The 17,377-nt window shown below is 41.6% G+C and overlaps 1 protein-coding gene across 1 annotated transcript in view; it reads right to left on the bottom strand.

The window, feature by feature from the left end:
• Positions 1–17,377, bottom strand: part of LOC145392524 (uncharacterized) — a 210,836-nt gene that overhangs the window by 65,489 nt on the left and 127,970 nt on the right. Inside the window, exon 2 of the mRNA XM_080266920.1 lies at positions 9,462–9,575. Within this exon, the coding sequence (XP_080123046.1) occupies positions 9,462–9,575 (114 nt within the window). The remainder of the gene's footprint in view (positions 1–9,461; positions 9,576–17,377) is intronic.

Raw genomic sequence — 17,377 nt, 5'->3', positions numbered from 1 at the left:
CCCAGCTGCATAAAATCGTCTGGTTTTTGTCTGATTAAATTGGCCAAGTGCGTCCAGGTGAAGAAAACCGTCTGAAGTTGGCTTGCTTATATTGCCTAAGTTGCATCTGATACTTTAACCCCTCATTTTAGGCGCTCATTTAATCCCTGCTACTGCCAGACGATTTTGCGTAACTTAGGAAAGGCCCTCCATTAGCAAAGGGGTTAATGAAGAATACACCTAACCCCTTCGATTAAAAAAAAAAAAAAAAAAAACTTCCTTAACTGAACAAGTGTCAATAGGGAAAAAAAAATAAAAATTAAAAATGAAACCTGGCATGTGGATACCGTGGACTTGACGCAACTTTTTTTTTTTTTTTTTTTAACCTTTCAGTCCGAGAGATCTCCCTTAAGCTGAATAAAATCGTCTGGGAGTAACTGGACTAGCTTTTACAAGGGCGTGAAATCTGGCGTGTGGATTCCGTGGAGTTTTAGCGCCTAGGTTTTCCTCAGAAATCTAGAGGAGGAGGAGAAAAAGAAAAAGAAGAAGAAGAAGAAGAAGGCTGAGATACGCAAATAAATCTATCAATTCTCTATAGTAACCGATCTTATTTTTACAGGAAAGACAAAGATGGGAGAACACAGAATCTGCCTCACGTCTCTTATTCACCCTAAAAAAAAAAAAAAAAAAAAAAAAAAAAAAAACTTACGACCAAAAATTATCGTAGGAAAATCTGTGAATCTTTACAGACAACAGACGCTTCAAGACGAGGACGCATTTTTATTTTATTTTTATTTTCACACGATTTTGTATTCAACTCTGATGATGATGATGATGATGATGATGATTTTTACTGCAGGTGTTAAATTTAGCCTACGTTAACCCTTTTAGTGTTAAATGTTCGTCCTGTGTTATATAAAATCGTTGAGAGAGAGAGAGAGAGAGAGAGAGAGAGAGAGAGAGAGAGAGAGAGAGAGGTGGACCGAGTAATACCAGTGACGAAAACTATCCCACACATAAACAACCTCGGGGTAATAACAGAGGGAGGGGGGGGGGTGATGGGAGAGGGGGAGGAGAGGAGATGTAGGAGGGGAGTGATATATGGGGAGAGTGAGGGATGGGATGATGGGGAGGAAAGGAATTGAAGGAAAATGCAATAAAGATGATGATGATGATTGATGATGATGATAATGATGATGATGATACAAAAGGAGAAGAGGGAGCTGGATGATGATGATGATGATGATGATGATGATGATGATGATGATGATGATGATGAGGAGGAGGAGGAGGAGGAGGTCAGAAATGGGCAAATAAAAATAACAAAATGAACTTGCTCACAGAGAGTAAAAAATTTTCGTTACGAGAGAGAGAGAGAGAGAGAGAGAGAATAATACACATGCCGGTATACATAAACCACACACATTATGGTCCTTGCTAGCTCGGTACGACCTTAATATTAATGCAAGGACTGAAGGAAATGAGAGAGAGAGAGAGAGAGAGAGAGAGAGAGAGAAATTTTCTGTAGCACCCACTAGCATCACCAATAACTTACACGATAAAAAACAAAAGCTCTTCATAATGCGGAGAAAATAGCTGATATCATTTGGTGTTAATAATAGTATCTTTAGCCCAAGGTATCAATTTAATATATAATTCTGGGGGTTTGAAAAGGGAAAAAAAATACACCCTTCACTTATTTCCTACTTCCCCCCCCCCTCCTTCTCAACTTCTCCCTTCCTCTCCCTCCCTTTTCTCCATCCCGCTGATCCTCCTTCTCTCCCTCTTCCTTCTCTTCTCCTTAGCCTCTCTCACCCTCTTTCCCATTTACGTCTTATCTTTCTTCCCTTCATCCTATTCCTCTCTATTCCTGGCTCCCCATTCTCTCCCTCTGCCCCTCTTCCTTTCTTTTTTCCTCCTCTCTTCCTTATTCCTCCTCTTTCCTCTTTTTTCTGTTTTTCCCTACACTCCATTTACCTCTACTTTGTCCCTGCCTCTCATTTTCCCCTTTCCCCTCTCATCCTTGCTCTCCTTCTCCTCTCTCTCTCTCTTCTATATCCCTCCCCCACTCTTCCCTTCACCCCCCAATTCCCTTTTCTCTCTTTCCTCTTTACTCCCCCTCACCTCCTCTTTCCTCTCCCTCCCCTATCCTCGACCACCTCCTCCTAATCCTCCATTCTCTCCTCTTTCCTTCTTCCTCCCTTTCTTCTTCCCCTTCCCCTACTTCATCCACCCCTTCATCCTTCTCCCCGCTCCCCTAACTTCCACACTACCCTCCCCTGCCCCTACTCCTTTCTCCCCTCCCCTCCCCTCCCCTCCCCCCCCTCTATAAAGGAAATTGCGGGCATCTATGAGAGCTGCAGAAAATTACCGCCCTCCCTCCACCTCCGCCCTTTGCACGTAGCCGGGGATCAACAAAGGGATTAGCAAGGGGATTAACAAAGGATTAGAGGATTAGCAAGGGTATTTACAAAGGATTAGGGGATTAGCAGGGAGTTGACAAAGGATTAGGGGATTAGCAAAGGATTAGGGGATTAGCAGGGAGTTGACAAAGGATTAGGGGATTAGCAAAGGATTAAGGGATTAGCAGGGAGTTGACAAAGGATTAGGGGATTAGCAAAGGATTAGGGGATTAGCAAAGGGATTAACAAAGGACTGGGGGATTAACAAGGGGATTTACAAAGGATTAGGGGATTAGCAAGGGGATTAACAAGGAATTAGGGGATTAGCAAAGGGGATTAACAAAGGCTTAGGGGATTAGCAAGGGGATTAACGAAGGATTAGGGGATTAGCAAGGGTATAAACAAAGGATTAGGGGATTAGCAAGGGTATCAGCAAAGGATTAGGGGATTAGCAAGGGGATCAACAAAGGATTAGGGGACTAGCAAGGGGATTTACACTGGAGGTTGAGGGATTAAAGCATGGCACAGGATTAGCAAGATTATGAGGATTACGGTATTAGCAAGGGGGTTAACATAAGATTATGGGATCAGAAAGGGGATTAATACAGGAGTACATGAATTAACGCAGATAAGAGATTGGCAAAAGGTTTAACAAAGGATTAGGGGATTGGCAAAAGACATAACAAAGTATTAGAATAGATGGGGATTAACAAAGGAGTACAGAGATTAATGCAGGATATGGATTTGCATGGGATTAACGCATGGGTAGGTGATTACTAAGAGGATTAACAAAGGATTATAGGATTATCAAGGAGATTAACACAGCATTAAGTGGTTAGCAAAGGGATTAAAGCAGGACTGAGGATTAGCAGAGATTAACACAAGGACAGGGGATTACCAAGAGGATTAACACAGGATTATGAAATTAGCACTGGAATAACGTTAGGAATAAGGGATTAGTAGAGATAAATCTGAGTATGAGCGTAGGAATAGCAGATTAACATGAAGGATCAATACACGGATTAGCTTAGGGTTCAAGAGACTGAGTGATGAAAAACGGGATTACGATACAGTAACTACACATAAATGAACAGAGGATAGCCAAGAATGAAATATAATGAAACAAATCTACCATAAAGAAAAGAGATCACACTTAATCCCACATCACCCTAATCCCACATTACCCTAATCCCTCATCACCCTAATCGCACATCACCCTAACCCCACATCACTAATCTCTCATCACCTTAATCCCTCATCACCCTAATCTCACATCACCCTAATCCCACATCACCCTAATCCCAAATCACCCTAAACCCACATCACCCTAATCCCTCATCACCCTAATCTCACATTACCCTAATCCCTTATCACCTTAATCCCACATTACCCTAATCCCTCATCACCTTAATCCCACATTATCCTAATCCCTTAACACCTTGATCCCACATCACCCTAATTTCACATCACCCTAACCCATCACCCTAATATCTCATCACCCTAACCCCACATTACCCTAATCCCTCATCACCCTCTTCTGAGCGTAGGGTGCTGAGGCTTGGCTATGCGCAGATTATAAATAGTTACGGGCACGGGACAGAACTTCACGTCTGGTACCATCACAGCGATAAAAAATCTTGGTGCGTTTGGGAGAGTCACGCCCAAACGTAAAATAAAAGCAATTCTCTTCCCAGTGTCTATTTACTATTTACAAAGGGCCAAGCACAGTGCAAATCCTATCTATCTACCTGTGCGTATTTCAGCAGGTTCGATTTTTCCGCTATGTATTCGTCAGTTTGGGAAGATGCTTGTGTTTGTCTGTCTATTTGTCTGTCATATCATCCGGTGTATTCTGCCTCAAGACCATAGGATTTCTGATATATATATACTTAAATAACTCCTTGTTAAAATTTGCATGTATTAAATCTTCACACACGCACACACACACACACACACACACACACACACACACACACACACACACACAAAATTTCTCTCTCCCTCTCTCAATCTAAATCGAAAGCGTACCATCTCTCCACCCCTACACCTGAATTTCTCTCCTTCCTCCTTTATTTCCTTCACCACCATTACTATCATCACTACCTCCTCCATCACCATCACCACCATCATCATCGTCCACCAAACTCGCATCTTTCTCCTCTTCCTCCTTCTCTTCCTTCCCTTCCTCCCCCTTTCTTCTCCTCCATTATATTTATTTCAGATTTCTTCCTCCTCCTCCTCCTCCTCCTCTTCTTCTTCTTCTTCTTCCTCCTCCTCCTCGCAATAACATGAACATAAATCACAAGAACACTCACACCAGGCGACAGCAGACTCACCCTATTAATATATTGTCTTCTCTCTCTCTCTCCTCTCTCTCTCTCTCTCTCTCTCTCTCTCTTCACAGGAAGTCACGTGGGCTACGTCACTGCATTATGGATATGATTTTTATAATGGTTGTGCTACTACTACTACTACTACTACTACTACTGCTACTACTACTACCACTATTACTACTACTACTATTACTACAAGAAATATAAAATGGAAATAGGGTTAAGATGATGATTACAACTACTACTACTACTACTACTATTCTCTCTCTCTCTCTCTCTCTCTCTCTCTCTTTCTTTCTTATGATGAAAATTGGTGGAAAATTCAATAAAGCTGACTGAATCTGGACTAGAGTCTGCTAACTTGTTTCGATTCGGCTTTGTGTGTGTGTGTGTGTGTGTGTGTGTGTGTGTGTGTGTGTGTGTGTGTGTGTGTGTGTGTGTGTGTGTGTGTGTGAGAGAGAGAGAGAGAGAGAGAGAGAGAGAGAGAGAGAGAGAGAAATATAGCCTACTTAAGAAAACTGGGAAGAGAAAGGCTGGGGTGAAGAAGAGTGACGGGGGGAGGGGAAGGTAAGAAGGGAGTTAGGGGATGGGAGAAAAGAGAAAAGAGAGGGGAAAGGAGAGGGGGGAGGGAACGAGCGAAGGAGGGGAAGGAAAAAGAAGATGGGAACGGGTAGGGGCGATGGGAGGGGAAGAGGGAGAAGAGGCGAGGGGGAAGGGGATGGAAGGAGGAGGAGGAGGAGGAGGAGGAGGGGGAAACTGGGGGATCAATATGATAAAGCATAAAATTTTACGAGAGGAGTGTCTGAGAGGTCAGGGAGGGAGGAAGAAAGAGGGGGAGGGCACAGGAGAGGGAGGGGGAGAGATGAAGGGGATGGACAGAGGATGGGGGAGGATGAGACAGTGAAAGAGTTGGCTGGGTAGGAGGAAGAAAGAGAGGGAGGGTCTGGGGGAGGGAGAGAGAGAGAGAGAGAGAGAGAGAGAGAGAGAGAGAGAGAGAGAGAGAGAGAGGTTGGCAGGGGACGGAAGGACAGGAGGGGGAGGTGGGTAGGGGAATGAAGGACAGGAGGGGGAACCAGGAGAAGGAAAGAGGACGAATGAGAGGAAGCTAAAGGCGAAGGAGAAGGGAGGGAAGGGAAAAGGAAGGAGGAGAGGGAGAGGAAGATTAAAAGGGATGAAAAGGAAGAAGGGGAGAGGAATGGAGAGAAAGAGATTGGTACTGAAAAATAAAATCTACATAAACAAAAACTTTCAATAAAAAAGACACTAAATTCTAAACCAAGAAATGAATAAAAAATAAAGAAAAAATACGAACTAAAAACAAACAAACAGTAAAAGTAGGACGAAAACGTAAGAAAAATTAATAAACAAACGACAAAATAATAAAAGTAAGTAAATGAAACCTGACATGAAACAAAAACAATGAAATGCAAAAATAAATGCGAAATAATTAATCAAAGCTAAGAAACAGACTGTAAAAGATGCATAAAAAACAAATTCTGAAAAATGTGACTAACACTCGAAAAAAATAAAAAAAAAAAAATCGAAAAGTGAGATGTAACATAAAGAAGGAAACGGAAAAAAAACGGAAGGAAATGAAAAGAAAAAAAACACCAAAAGTATTGTTCAAGGATGAAAACGAGGAAAAACAGGGAAAAATAAGACATAAGTAAGACTCAGAAAAGAAAAGTAAAAAGGTATATATGACGTGACAGAAATAAAAGAAAGTGAGGAAAGTTGGAAAAAATTAATGCATATCTGAAATGTGGAAAATACGCAAAGATGAAATACCCATCATTGGAATAAGGTGATAATATGAAAATTATATCAGTGTCTTAAGTATTGATAAAAGAACAACTGAAGAAACCGAAAGAAATCGAAGAGAAAACAATAACTAGTATTGAAACACCTGAAGAAGCAAAAGGAACAATATATCAAGTACAGTAAACAAGTCAAAAAAAAAAAAAAAAAAAAAAAGGCTAATGAGCCAAACTGGGAGCGAAAAAATATGGAAAACACCAACAATACTAAATTAATTAAAGTTATGCATGAAAACACCTGAATATGCGAATTAAAAAAAAAAAAACATTAAGTACAGCTAGAGTATAAAACAAAAATATATCGCGTTAAAAATAAGACAATATTGGAAAAAGGGAAATATGCGCAAACTGACAAATATATGCAAAAGTAATCAATGCAAAAAATGAGATGAATATAAAAATTAAAAAATTGAATTATAACAAAATTGCTGAAAGTGAAATATGCACAAACTGACACATATATGCAAATGTACGTAATGCAAAAACGAGGTAGGCATATAAACTTAAAAATTCGAATGATTAAAAAATGGAACACTACCAATAAAGTGGAGCATCTGTCAAATAATAATGCAACAGAAACTGAACGAGGAACTTAAGCAAAAATATCACCTAAGTAAACTGCAAAGAATAATATCAAAATGTACAATTCAAAAATAAAAACTCGCGAATGAAAAAAAGAAATCATCATCATCATCATCATTATTATTATAGACCAACCTCTTTTCCTACTTCAAAATGGGGCGAGGAACACATGCAAAAAAAAAAAAAAAATCATCATTATTATATCTCCACCTCTTTTCCCACCTAAGGAGGGGTGAGGAAAATGTGCAAAAATTACTTTAGAAATCATCATCATCATCATCATCATCACCATTATTTCCCAGCGCTTTTGCCACCCACAGATGGGACGAGGATAATATGCATTACAAAAGTATAGAAAAAATAAAATAAAATAAAAACTTCCCTGAGAGAGATTTTCCAAGCTCAATAAAAATTTTCTAGCATTAGTCAGCATAAAACTCTTCAGTGTGTTTCAGCCACTCAAAGGGATGAAGCTGAAAATGTTAAATATGCAACAGGGAAAAGAAATAAAAACAAACGAAAAAGAATTGCATATAAAAAGGACAAACGTAAAGAAAGCGAAGGAATGACAATAATAATAATAATAAAAATAATAATAATAATAACAATAATCGGAATAAGAAAACAATGAAAGAATAAAAGGAAGAAATTAAGAAAAAATGGAAAGAAGAGAAAGATGAAGGAAAACACGAATATGAACAGAAAAAACAAGAACAGCGCAGCAGCGGCAACAACAACAATACCTACAACAAACAATTAAAAAAAAAATCTTTGGCCACATCCCCCTCCCAAAATCCAGGAGAGGGATAGGACTAAAAACAATAACACTAATAATAAAATTCGTGCCATCGTCCGTGCGTGTCGCAGTGACGTCACACATCCCTCATTTACACAGGTGACTTGCAGGTGAGGAGCAGGGGGAGAGGGGGGGAGGGGAGGGGAGGAAGTGAAGACAACGTGTGAACGACTAGTAGATGGCAAAAACATGGATGGGGGAGGAAGGGATGGAGAGGGATGGAAAGGAAGGAGGGAGAGAGGGATGGAGACTGACAAAGTGTGAAGGAGGGAGGGAGGGAGGGATGGACAGAGTGAGGGAAGGAGAGAGGGATGGACAGAGGAAGGGAAGGTGAAAGAGAGAGAGAGAGAGAAGGACCGACAAGGAGAGAGAGAGGGAAGTAGTGAAGGGGGGAGGGAGGGAGGGATAGAGAAATGGAAGGAAAGATTGAAAGGGAGGGACAGGGGGAAGGAGAGAGCGAGAGAAGAAGGGGATGGAGAAAGACAGAGGAAAGGAGGGATGAAAGCTGACTGATACACAGATAAGATAGATCTGACGTTTCTCTTCTAGATGGTAAGACCTTAATATTAATAGGTTTTCTACTCGATAATTTTGAGAGAGAGAGAGAGAGAGAGAGAGAGAGAGAGAGAGAGAGAGAGAGAGAGAGAGAGAGAGAGAGAATAAGAGGGGTGAAACGAAGAGAGGGGGAGAAAAAGGCGGAAGGGGAGAAGGAAAGGGAGAATAAGACAATGATGTGTGAAGAAGAGAGGGAATGGGAGAGAGAGAGAAGAGATGAGGAAGAAGGAGGGGGAGGAGGAGAGGAAGAGAAGTGGACGAGGGGGAAGAGGTGGGGGAGGAAGTAAGAACAACGTGCTTACGACGACGAAACGACAAAAACAGAGTAGGAGAGGGAGGGGGAGGTGTTTAGTGATCTACTGAGAGAGAGAGAGAGAGAGAGAGAGAGAGAGAGAGAGAGAGAGAGAGGGGCCTCACCAACACACATCTCATCCAATTCCACTCTCAACACCTACCACCTACAAAAACATATCAAGCTTTTCGCCAGTATGCCATTACCTTACAAATCAAAAAAATAATAATAATAATAATAATAATAATAAATAAAAAAATAAAATAACACTATATTTCTAAAAACTGACTGATTGATGCATAGAAATTGTCACGTAATTTCCCACTCAATGTTCCCTAAGACCCATCGAGCAGAAATTAAAAAAATCTTGTCATCGTGTGTGTGTGTGTAATCTGGTAAATCGGGGCAGTCGTGGTAAAATATAACTCTACGTCTGCCAATATGCACTAATACCCACCATACTGAAAAAATTAAGCTCCACATTTACAGACAAGAAAAATAAATAAAAGAAAATAATACAAAAACAAACATGTATTATACTTGTCATAATTCAGTTTGCCCTAAAAATGATTTAAAAAAATAAAAAGAATAAATCTCTCTCTCTCTCTCAACCCGAGTCACTTCATATACCCCAAGACGCACGAACGTCACCCAAACTGCACTAAGGCCCACCAACCACACAAGAAAAACTTAACAGGTACTCACGTGCTTTTGACCTCGGTTCCCTAGGTCCGTCCACGGTAACCTTGATGGCCTTACAGTAGGTGGTAACTTGAGGAGGCGAGGTGCTGATGGTGATGGTGAGGTTGAAGCTTTTGCCTGGGGAGGGGGAGAGAAAAGGAAAGAGGGGAGGTTAGTTTGGTGATGCTTAATTGGTAAGATATGATTACTCTCTCTCTCTCTCTCTCTCTTTCATAAATGTCAAATAGAAAGAGTAAATATAAGCAAGGACAGGAGCTAAAATAATGACAATAAATGACAACAACAAGAACTACAACAACAACAATAATAATAATAATAAACACCTGGAAACACTCGCAAGTACACCACAATATACTAAAACAAGACAAAGCCTGACAATTAAATGCCAAAAATAACCGCAATAACCAACCGCATTCTCGCGTAATGACAAGGCCACAATAACAACAACAATAACAAGAGCCGCAGTACATAACCATTACAAAGCACCCAAATTACACATACACACACACACACACACACACACACACACACACACACACACACACACACACACATTCTCTCTCTCTCTCTCTCATATTACGCCATCCTCCTCTCTAACATTTCCAGTATTTTACGACACTCTTGTTTGTGTGTGTGTGTCTACGTGCGTGACTGTCTTATGGATTGTTTGAATAAGTTGAACACGCGCATGTGTGTATGTGTGTGTACGTGTGTGTTTGTTTTTGTGTGTATATTTTTGTGCATGTGCATCAAAGCATGGCTCATTACACAGAAAAATGAATAGATATAGATCTCTATGTGTGTGCGTGGGGGGGGGGGAGAGGCTCCCCACATACAGCTCTTCTAAACAAGGTGGAGTCAAAGGCTTTTCGTCTTATCAACTCGCCTCCTCTTACTAGCTCCCTTCAACCTCTGTACCTTCGCCGCACTGTTGCATCTTTCTTTTCTATCGCAACTTCAATGGTCACAGCTCGTCTGAAAAGTCTGCGCGCATCCCTCCTATGCCATGGCGGGCGCGTAGCACCCGTCTAGCAATAAACTCTCATCCCTTTTCTGTTCAACTCTCTAATGCAGGAGTTACTCCCAGTCCCTCATGTATGCAACAGGTCAACTCAGGAACTGTCTTCCTCTGTCTGTATTTCCTACAGCCTGTGATCTCCAGTCTTTCAAACGCAGTGTGTCCAGGCATCTCGAAATAGACAATTCTTGAATTTGCCTCTCTTATCTTGTTTTTGTTTTGTTTTTTCTTGGAAGGAACGATTTACAGCCTCCTGGCCTTTGGTTCCCTCTTCCTTGCACAATACATATAGATAAGTGTGTGTGTGTGTGTGTGTGTGTGTGTGTGTGTGTGTGTGTGTGTGTGTGTGTGTGTGTGTGTGTGTGTGTGCAAGCAGGCCTCAGACAATCAGCTGTTTAGTCTTTCCGTGGTGAGGCGCACCTCCCTCCCCACACAACACCACACCACAAGCCTCACCTACCCTCTCTGCTCACCACACACCACAACCTAACCTCTTCTCCCACATCGTCTTCCCGCAGTCTTAACCACCTCAAAGGGCACGGCGTCCACAAGAAGAGTGTCCGGTGCAACAAGTGTAACAGCGTTAGTTAAGAATGATGCAACACTGTGGCAGAGAGAGAGCAACGGAACTCCAGCAACCAGACAGGAACTGCTGGAGTGAATGGCACCTGATTCAGTCCTGTATGAAGGTGCTGTACATGGTCAGACACCCGACATTAATGAGCTGCATATCTCACAGGGAAAAATATGGTCTCTGTACACAGTATGTATGTCTGTGTGTGTATGTACTCTATGTATGTAGTCGCCGGCTTGCACACCTCTGAAAGACACACAGCCACATTCAAGCTGTGTTTAATGTGTCCTATACGGCACCTGATCTATTTGGTCGAGTAACACCACTTTCTATCACTGGGGAAGTAACCCACCCCCACCCAAGGCTTCACACGGATATCGGCATGGCAGGCTTTTGGAATGCTGGGGTGCAAATAAACTGTCGGATGTTTTCTATGGGACTGCAGTGTTTTGCTCGGCTATTAAATGCTTTGCTAACAGTTTGAATTAAAGCTGCTATTAGTCTGATTTAAAGCCAATAGTTCCAGCCATTAAAAGATTTACCACTATCACCACCATTACTAATACCGTCACTACCACTATCACCACCACCACTATCAACACCATCACCACTATCAACATCACCACCACTAACACCACAACCACCACCACCACAACTAACACCACAATCACCACCACCACTCACACTACCACCACCGCCAGCACTATCACCACAACTACCACCACCACTAACACTACAACCACCACCACCACTAACACTACAACCACCACCACCACTAACACTACAACCACCACCACCACTAATACCACAATCACCACCACCACTAACATCACAACCACCACTAACACCACCACAACCACCACCACCACAACCACCACCATTAACACCACAACCACCACCAACAACAACAACAACACCACAACCACTATCGTCACCACAACCACTATCACCAAAAAAAAAACAATTATAACCACTACCACCACAGCCAACACCATCAAAACACACACACACACACACACACACACACACACACACACACACACACACACACACACACACACACACACACACACCGCCATCACTACAACCATCACCAACAACAACTAAAACGAAGCAAAAAATAAAATATAATAAGATAAAATAAAAAAACAAGAGCGCAAACATGACCACAAGCAACAATAGATGACGGTGTGTAGACAGGGGGTAGTAGTTAAAGTTGAGAAATAATAGAAGAGGGAGGGAAATTAGGTTAAGTGGAGAGGTATAATATGCTAAGGAATGCCAGGGTCGACTTTATGTGTTTCAGGAGGAGGAGGAGGAGGAGGAGGAGGAGGAGGAAGAGGAAGAGGAGGAGGAGCAGGAACAGGAGGAGGAGGAGCAGGAACAGGAGGAGGAGGAGCAGGAGGAGGAGGATAGATAGGAAAGGAAATGGAGGAAAGAGCAGAAAATGGAGGGATGATGATGATGATGATGATGACGATGTTAACGACGAGGCCAATAGAAAATGAGGGAAAGAAATGATGATGATGATGATGATGATAATGATGATGATAATGATGATGATGATGACAATGTTAACGACGAGGCCAACGGAAAATGAGGGAAAGAAATGATGATGATGATGATGATGATGATGATGATGATGATGATGATGATGACGATGACGATTGCGATGATGATGCAAACGAAGAAGCCAACATAAAATGAAGGAAAGAAAAAAATGTAAAACGAAGAAGAGAAGAAGGAATGGGGGAGTTAAGAGAGTGTGATAATTCAGTAAATGAAAAAATACACTGAAGGAGAGAAGAATACAAATGAAGCAGAAGAACAAAGATGAGGAGGAAAAGATGGAGGAAGAGAGGACAAGAAGAGGAAGATGACATGAAAGAGGCTGTATCAGGAATGGGAAAGAAGAATGAAGAGAAAGAGGAGGACACAGACAAAGGAGAAGGAAGAGAAGAAGAGGATGGCAAAGAAGACACAGGTAGAAGAAGAAGGAGGAAGAGGAAAGGAAGAATGATGAGAGACAATAACGAGAGTATCGATGAAGAGGTGAAGGAAAAGGAAGAGGGCGAGGAGAAGGAAAAGGAAGAGGAAGAGGGGAAAGATGATAAAGAGGCAATAATGAGAGTAGAAAGAGGTGTGAGTAATTAAACAAAGGAATGCCAGGGTCTGCAGTGTTTGGCTCAAGGTCTCTCTCTCTCTCTTCTATTCGTTCTCTGTTTCCCATTCCTCCTCTCTCTTTTTTCCATTACTTTCTCTTTCTCCACTGTCCTCTCGTTTTCTTATATTCTTTCCTTCTGTTCCATCTCTCTCTCTCTCTCTCTCTCTCTCTCTCTGCCATCTTATGTTAAAGAGTCCCATAACTTATATATATTTAAGGCAAAACTAAAAGACTACCTACTAAGGAAAACTTAGTTGTATGGCCTCACTAATATAAAAACATCTCTGCCTCAAAGTACTATTGCCTTTAACCATATACCGTATGTACGATATGTACCGTACATTATATTTATTGTTTGCATGTAAGTACAATGTAAGAAGAATAACCACTTTCTGTGGAAATAAAGGTTTTTAATTTAATTTAATAATTTCTCTCTCTCTCTCTCTCTCTCTCTCTCTCTCCGTTCTTTCCTTCTTCTCGTCCTTCGTCTTTGTTTCCACTATTCTATTTCTGTCTTGCATTTTAAATCATTTCTCTCCTTCCTTTTCATTTCCTTTGTCACTTCCTCACTTTTCCATTTTCCTCCTTTTTCTTATTCAATGTTTCACCTTTTTCCTTTTCATTCTTTTATAATTAATTCACTTGTCTCTCTCTCTCTCTTTTTTTCTTTTATCAGGTTACTCTTGCAATTCATCATCGTTCTCAATTTTCTTTTTCTTCTTTTGTTCCTGACTGTTCTTCGTATTCTCTTTGTGTTCTTCAGGCCATCCTCTTCCCACGACCTTGTTCTGCGTGCGGCCTTCATTACCACCTGCTTTGTTCTTGTTCATCATCATCATCATCACCATCACACCTTGCTGTTGTTACTGCTCATTCTACCTTTTGTTTCATCGTCACTACGACCCTCACCGCCACCACCATCACCACAACCACCACCTGCCTTCCTGTTCTTATGTCACATCTCACTTCACCATCTGTACAATCATCACTATCATAATCACATCATCATAATTATCATCACCAAACGTGCTGATTTTTTGCAGGCCTCCTATTGTTTCAGCTCTATGCCCGTCGTCTCAGCGGTCTCTGCGTTCTGCTAACACTTTGACTGCTTCAATTATTTTAGATCAGCTGCACGAAATCGTTTTATGATATTCAGAAAAAAAAGTTTCAGAGCTGCTAATGGTTGTTGCTGTTGGTGTTATTATTATTATTATTATTATTATTATTATTATCATCATCATTATTTCCACCTTCCACCTTTCTGGGGACTGGACCCGAGTTAAAGAATGTATGTGTAACCCGGCATCTCCACCGCCCGGTAATATCAGTGCCACCACGTGAAGGCGTCCCTCATCATTACCGGAGAGAGGTCAAATGTCAATATCACCCAGCACTAAGTCTTATCTCACACACAAACTACCTCTTATTGTGGCTTGCAGATAAGGGCTATTGTTAGGGCAAGTTATCTGTTATCTGTCAGTTACATATATATCTATTTTGGGCGATTTTTTTTTTTTTTTTTTTTTTTTTCTATTTGTGTTTCTATCTATCTGTTGTCTGTCAGTATATATTCTTTCTGTGTGTGTGTGTGTGTGTGTGTGTGTGTGTGTGTGTGTGTGATTTTATTGTTCCCTTGCTTCTTTCCCTATTCTGGTTACACATTTTAGTCTTTTTCTCTTATTCTGATATTTCGAGCGCAAATTTATCCATTTATTTTTCTATCTTTTCCTTCGCTTCCTTGTTCAACTTTATTTTCCTTTATTGTATTCCCTGCTTGTTTACTGATTCCTTTATTTCTCAGTCTCATCTTCTGCTCGTGTTCGTCCCTTTATTTCTTCTATTGTTACCACTTCCATCCATATCCCTATTTTTCTTCTTATTCCCCTGCTTGCTTGCTTATTCCTTTATTTCTCTTATTTACTTCCCTCCCCTCTCCCAGTAAAGAAGTCTGCCTGTGTGTGTACTCTTTATTTCACTTTACTCATCCTCTTTCTTGCAAGCCTGCCATTTTTTCTCCTGTTTTTTCTTATGCTTCCTTGTTTATCCTCTTATATCTTTATTTACCCTTTTCCCCAATTAATTCTTCTACTTTCTATCTTTACCTTTTATTTATTTTACTTCCTCACCTGTTTCTCCAATTAATTCTCTACTTCCTCTCTTACTCTTTTCTTTATTTCACTGACTTCCGTTTCCTTCCCTAATTCCTTTACTTTTTTTTTTATACATTTTATTTATCTTAGGTACTCCTCCGCTCGCTTCTTTATTTTTCTCTCCTTACCCCCTTATTTCTTTACTTTCCTGTCTCTTTTATTCATCCCTCTATGTTCTCTCCCACCCTTTACTTTCCTTTATTTACTCCTCAACCCTCCCCCCCTTTCCAACATTCCCCGGATAAGATAATAGGGGATCAGATAAGGGATTGTACCTGCGAGGGCAAAGGTCATGGTCACACTGCACAGAAAACGGGCATTGACTCTCTCCTTGCTGCTGCAGATGGTGGTGGTAGTTGTGGTAGTTGTGGTAGGAGATGATGGTTGAAGGGATGTGGGTGGTGGTGGTGGTGGTGGTTGTCGTGGTGGGGTTGGGTGTGGAGGTGGTTGTTGTGGTCGTGGTGATGGTAGCTGTGGTAATCTCTGGCAGTTGTGATGGTAGATGTGGTAGAAGTGGTGCTTGTGGTGAGACGAGGCGTTGGTAGTGGTGGAAGATGCGGTTGGTGCTCGTGGTTATGATAGTTATGGTAGTAGAGTGGTGGTTGTGGTTGAGGTGGTGGTGGTAGTGGTTATGGTGATAGTTGTGCTTGTGGTAGTTGTGATGGTTGTACCTGAGGCGATGATGGTAGTTGTGGTGATGGTGGTAATAATGACAGCTGAGGTGGTGATAGTGTTGGCCGTGGTAGTAGGGGGGAGATGGGAGTTATGGAGATGGTGGTAATTGGATGATGATGGTGGTTGAGGAAGGGATGGTTGGGGTGGTGATGGTAATGGTTTTAGAGGTTGTGGTTGCTAATGGTTGTCGTGATCATGGCTGTAGTGGTTGTGTAGGTGGAGATGCAAACTGTGGTAGTGACTGTGGTTAATGGTGGTGGTAGTGGTAAGAGTGGTAGTACTGATGATGATAAAGGTAGTAGTAGATTTGGAATGGTATCTGTGGTAATTGTGGTAGTGGTGCAGTGGTAATGGTAGTTGTAGTAGTGATGGTGGTGGTGGTAATAGTGGTTGATATATATATAGTGGTAGGGGGATGGTAGTTGCCGTGGTTCATTTGATACCAGTGGCTGAAAGTAATGATGGCAGTTGTGGTAGTAACGGTGGTTGTGGTAGTGGTGGTAGAGATGGTAGTGGTGACGCGGTTGTGGGAGTGGTATGAGAGATGGTGGTAGGTGGTGGTGATAGTGATATAAATAGTGGTAGTTGTGGTTGCGGTGGTGATGGATTGTGGTAGTTGTGGTAGTGGCAGTTGTGACTGTGTAGTGGATAACTGGTCGTGGTGAAAATAGTGGCAGTTGTGATTGTGGTAGTGGAATGTGGTAGTTGTGGTAGAGGTAGCTTTTACTGTGGTAGATGTGGTAGTGGTGGAGGGCCGCCATCTTGTCTACCACAACCTTTGCACTCCTGACATCTAGTGACACACCACAGAACTACATCTCTCTCTCTCTCTCCCTCTCTCTGTCTCTCTCTCTGTCTCTCTCTCTCTCCCTCTCTCTGTCTCTCTCTCTCTGCATTAATTATTTTTTGGGGTCTTATTCTCTCTCTCTCTCTCTCTCTCTCTCTCTCTCTCTCTCTCTCTCTCCATTAATTATTTTTTGGGGGTCTTATTCTCTCTCTCTCTCTCTCTCTCACATTATCTATCTACTTCTATCTTAATCTTCTTCTCCAGCTCTTCTTCCTTCTACTGTACTACTCTTTCTCCTTCTTCTCCTCCTTATCATGATCATCAATATCATCATGCTCGATCAAAGATATAACCAATCCTTCTCTCTCTCTCTCTACTGTTCCTTGTCTTCTCGCCCTCTTCTAGTTCCTGTTCTTCCTACTATTCCTCTCTCGTCCTCCTCCTCGTCTTCCTTCTCTTCCTCCTCTTTTTCTTCTTCCTCCTCCTCCTCCTTCTCTTCTTCCTCCTCCTCCTTTTCCTCCTGCTCCTGCTGGTCGCTTGGCAGGTAA

Source organism: Coenobita brevimanus, chromosome 22 (genome assembly GCF_032717465.1).
Source record: "Coenobita brevimanus isolate Jiangsu-jjx chromosome 22, ASM3271746v2, whole genome shotgun sequence".
NCBI classification, from domain to species: domain Eukaryota; kingdom Metazoa; phylum Arthropoda; class Malacostraca; order Decapoda; family Coenobitidae; genus Coenobita; species Coenobita brevimanus.
The sequence above is the reverse complement of the archived record's forward strand: the minus strand, read 5'-3'. Positions and strand labels throughout refer to the sequence as shown.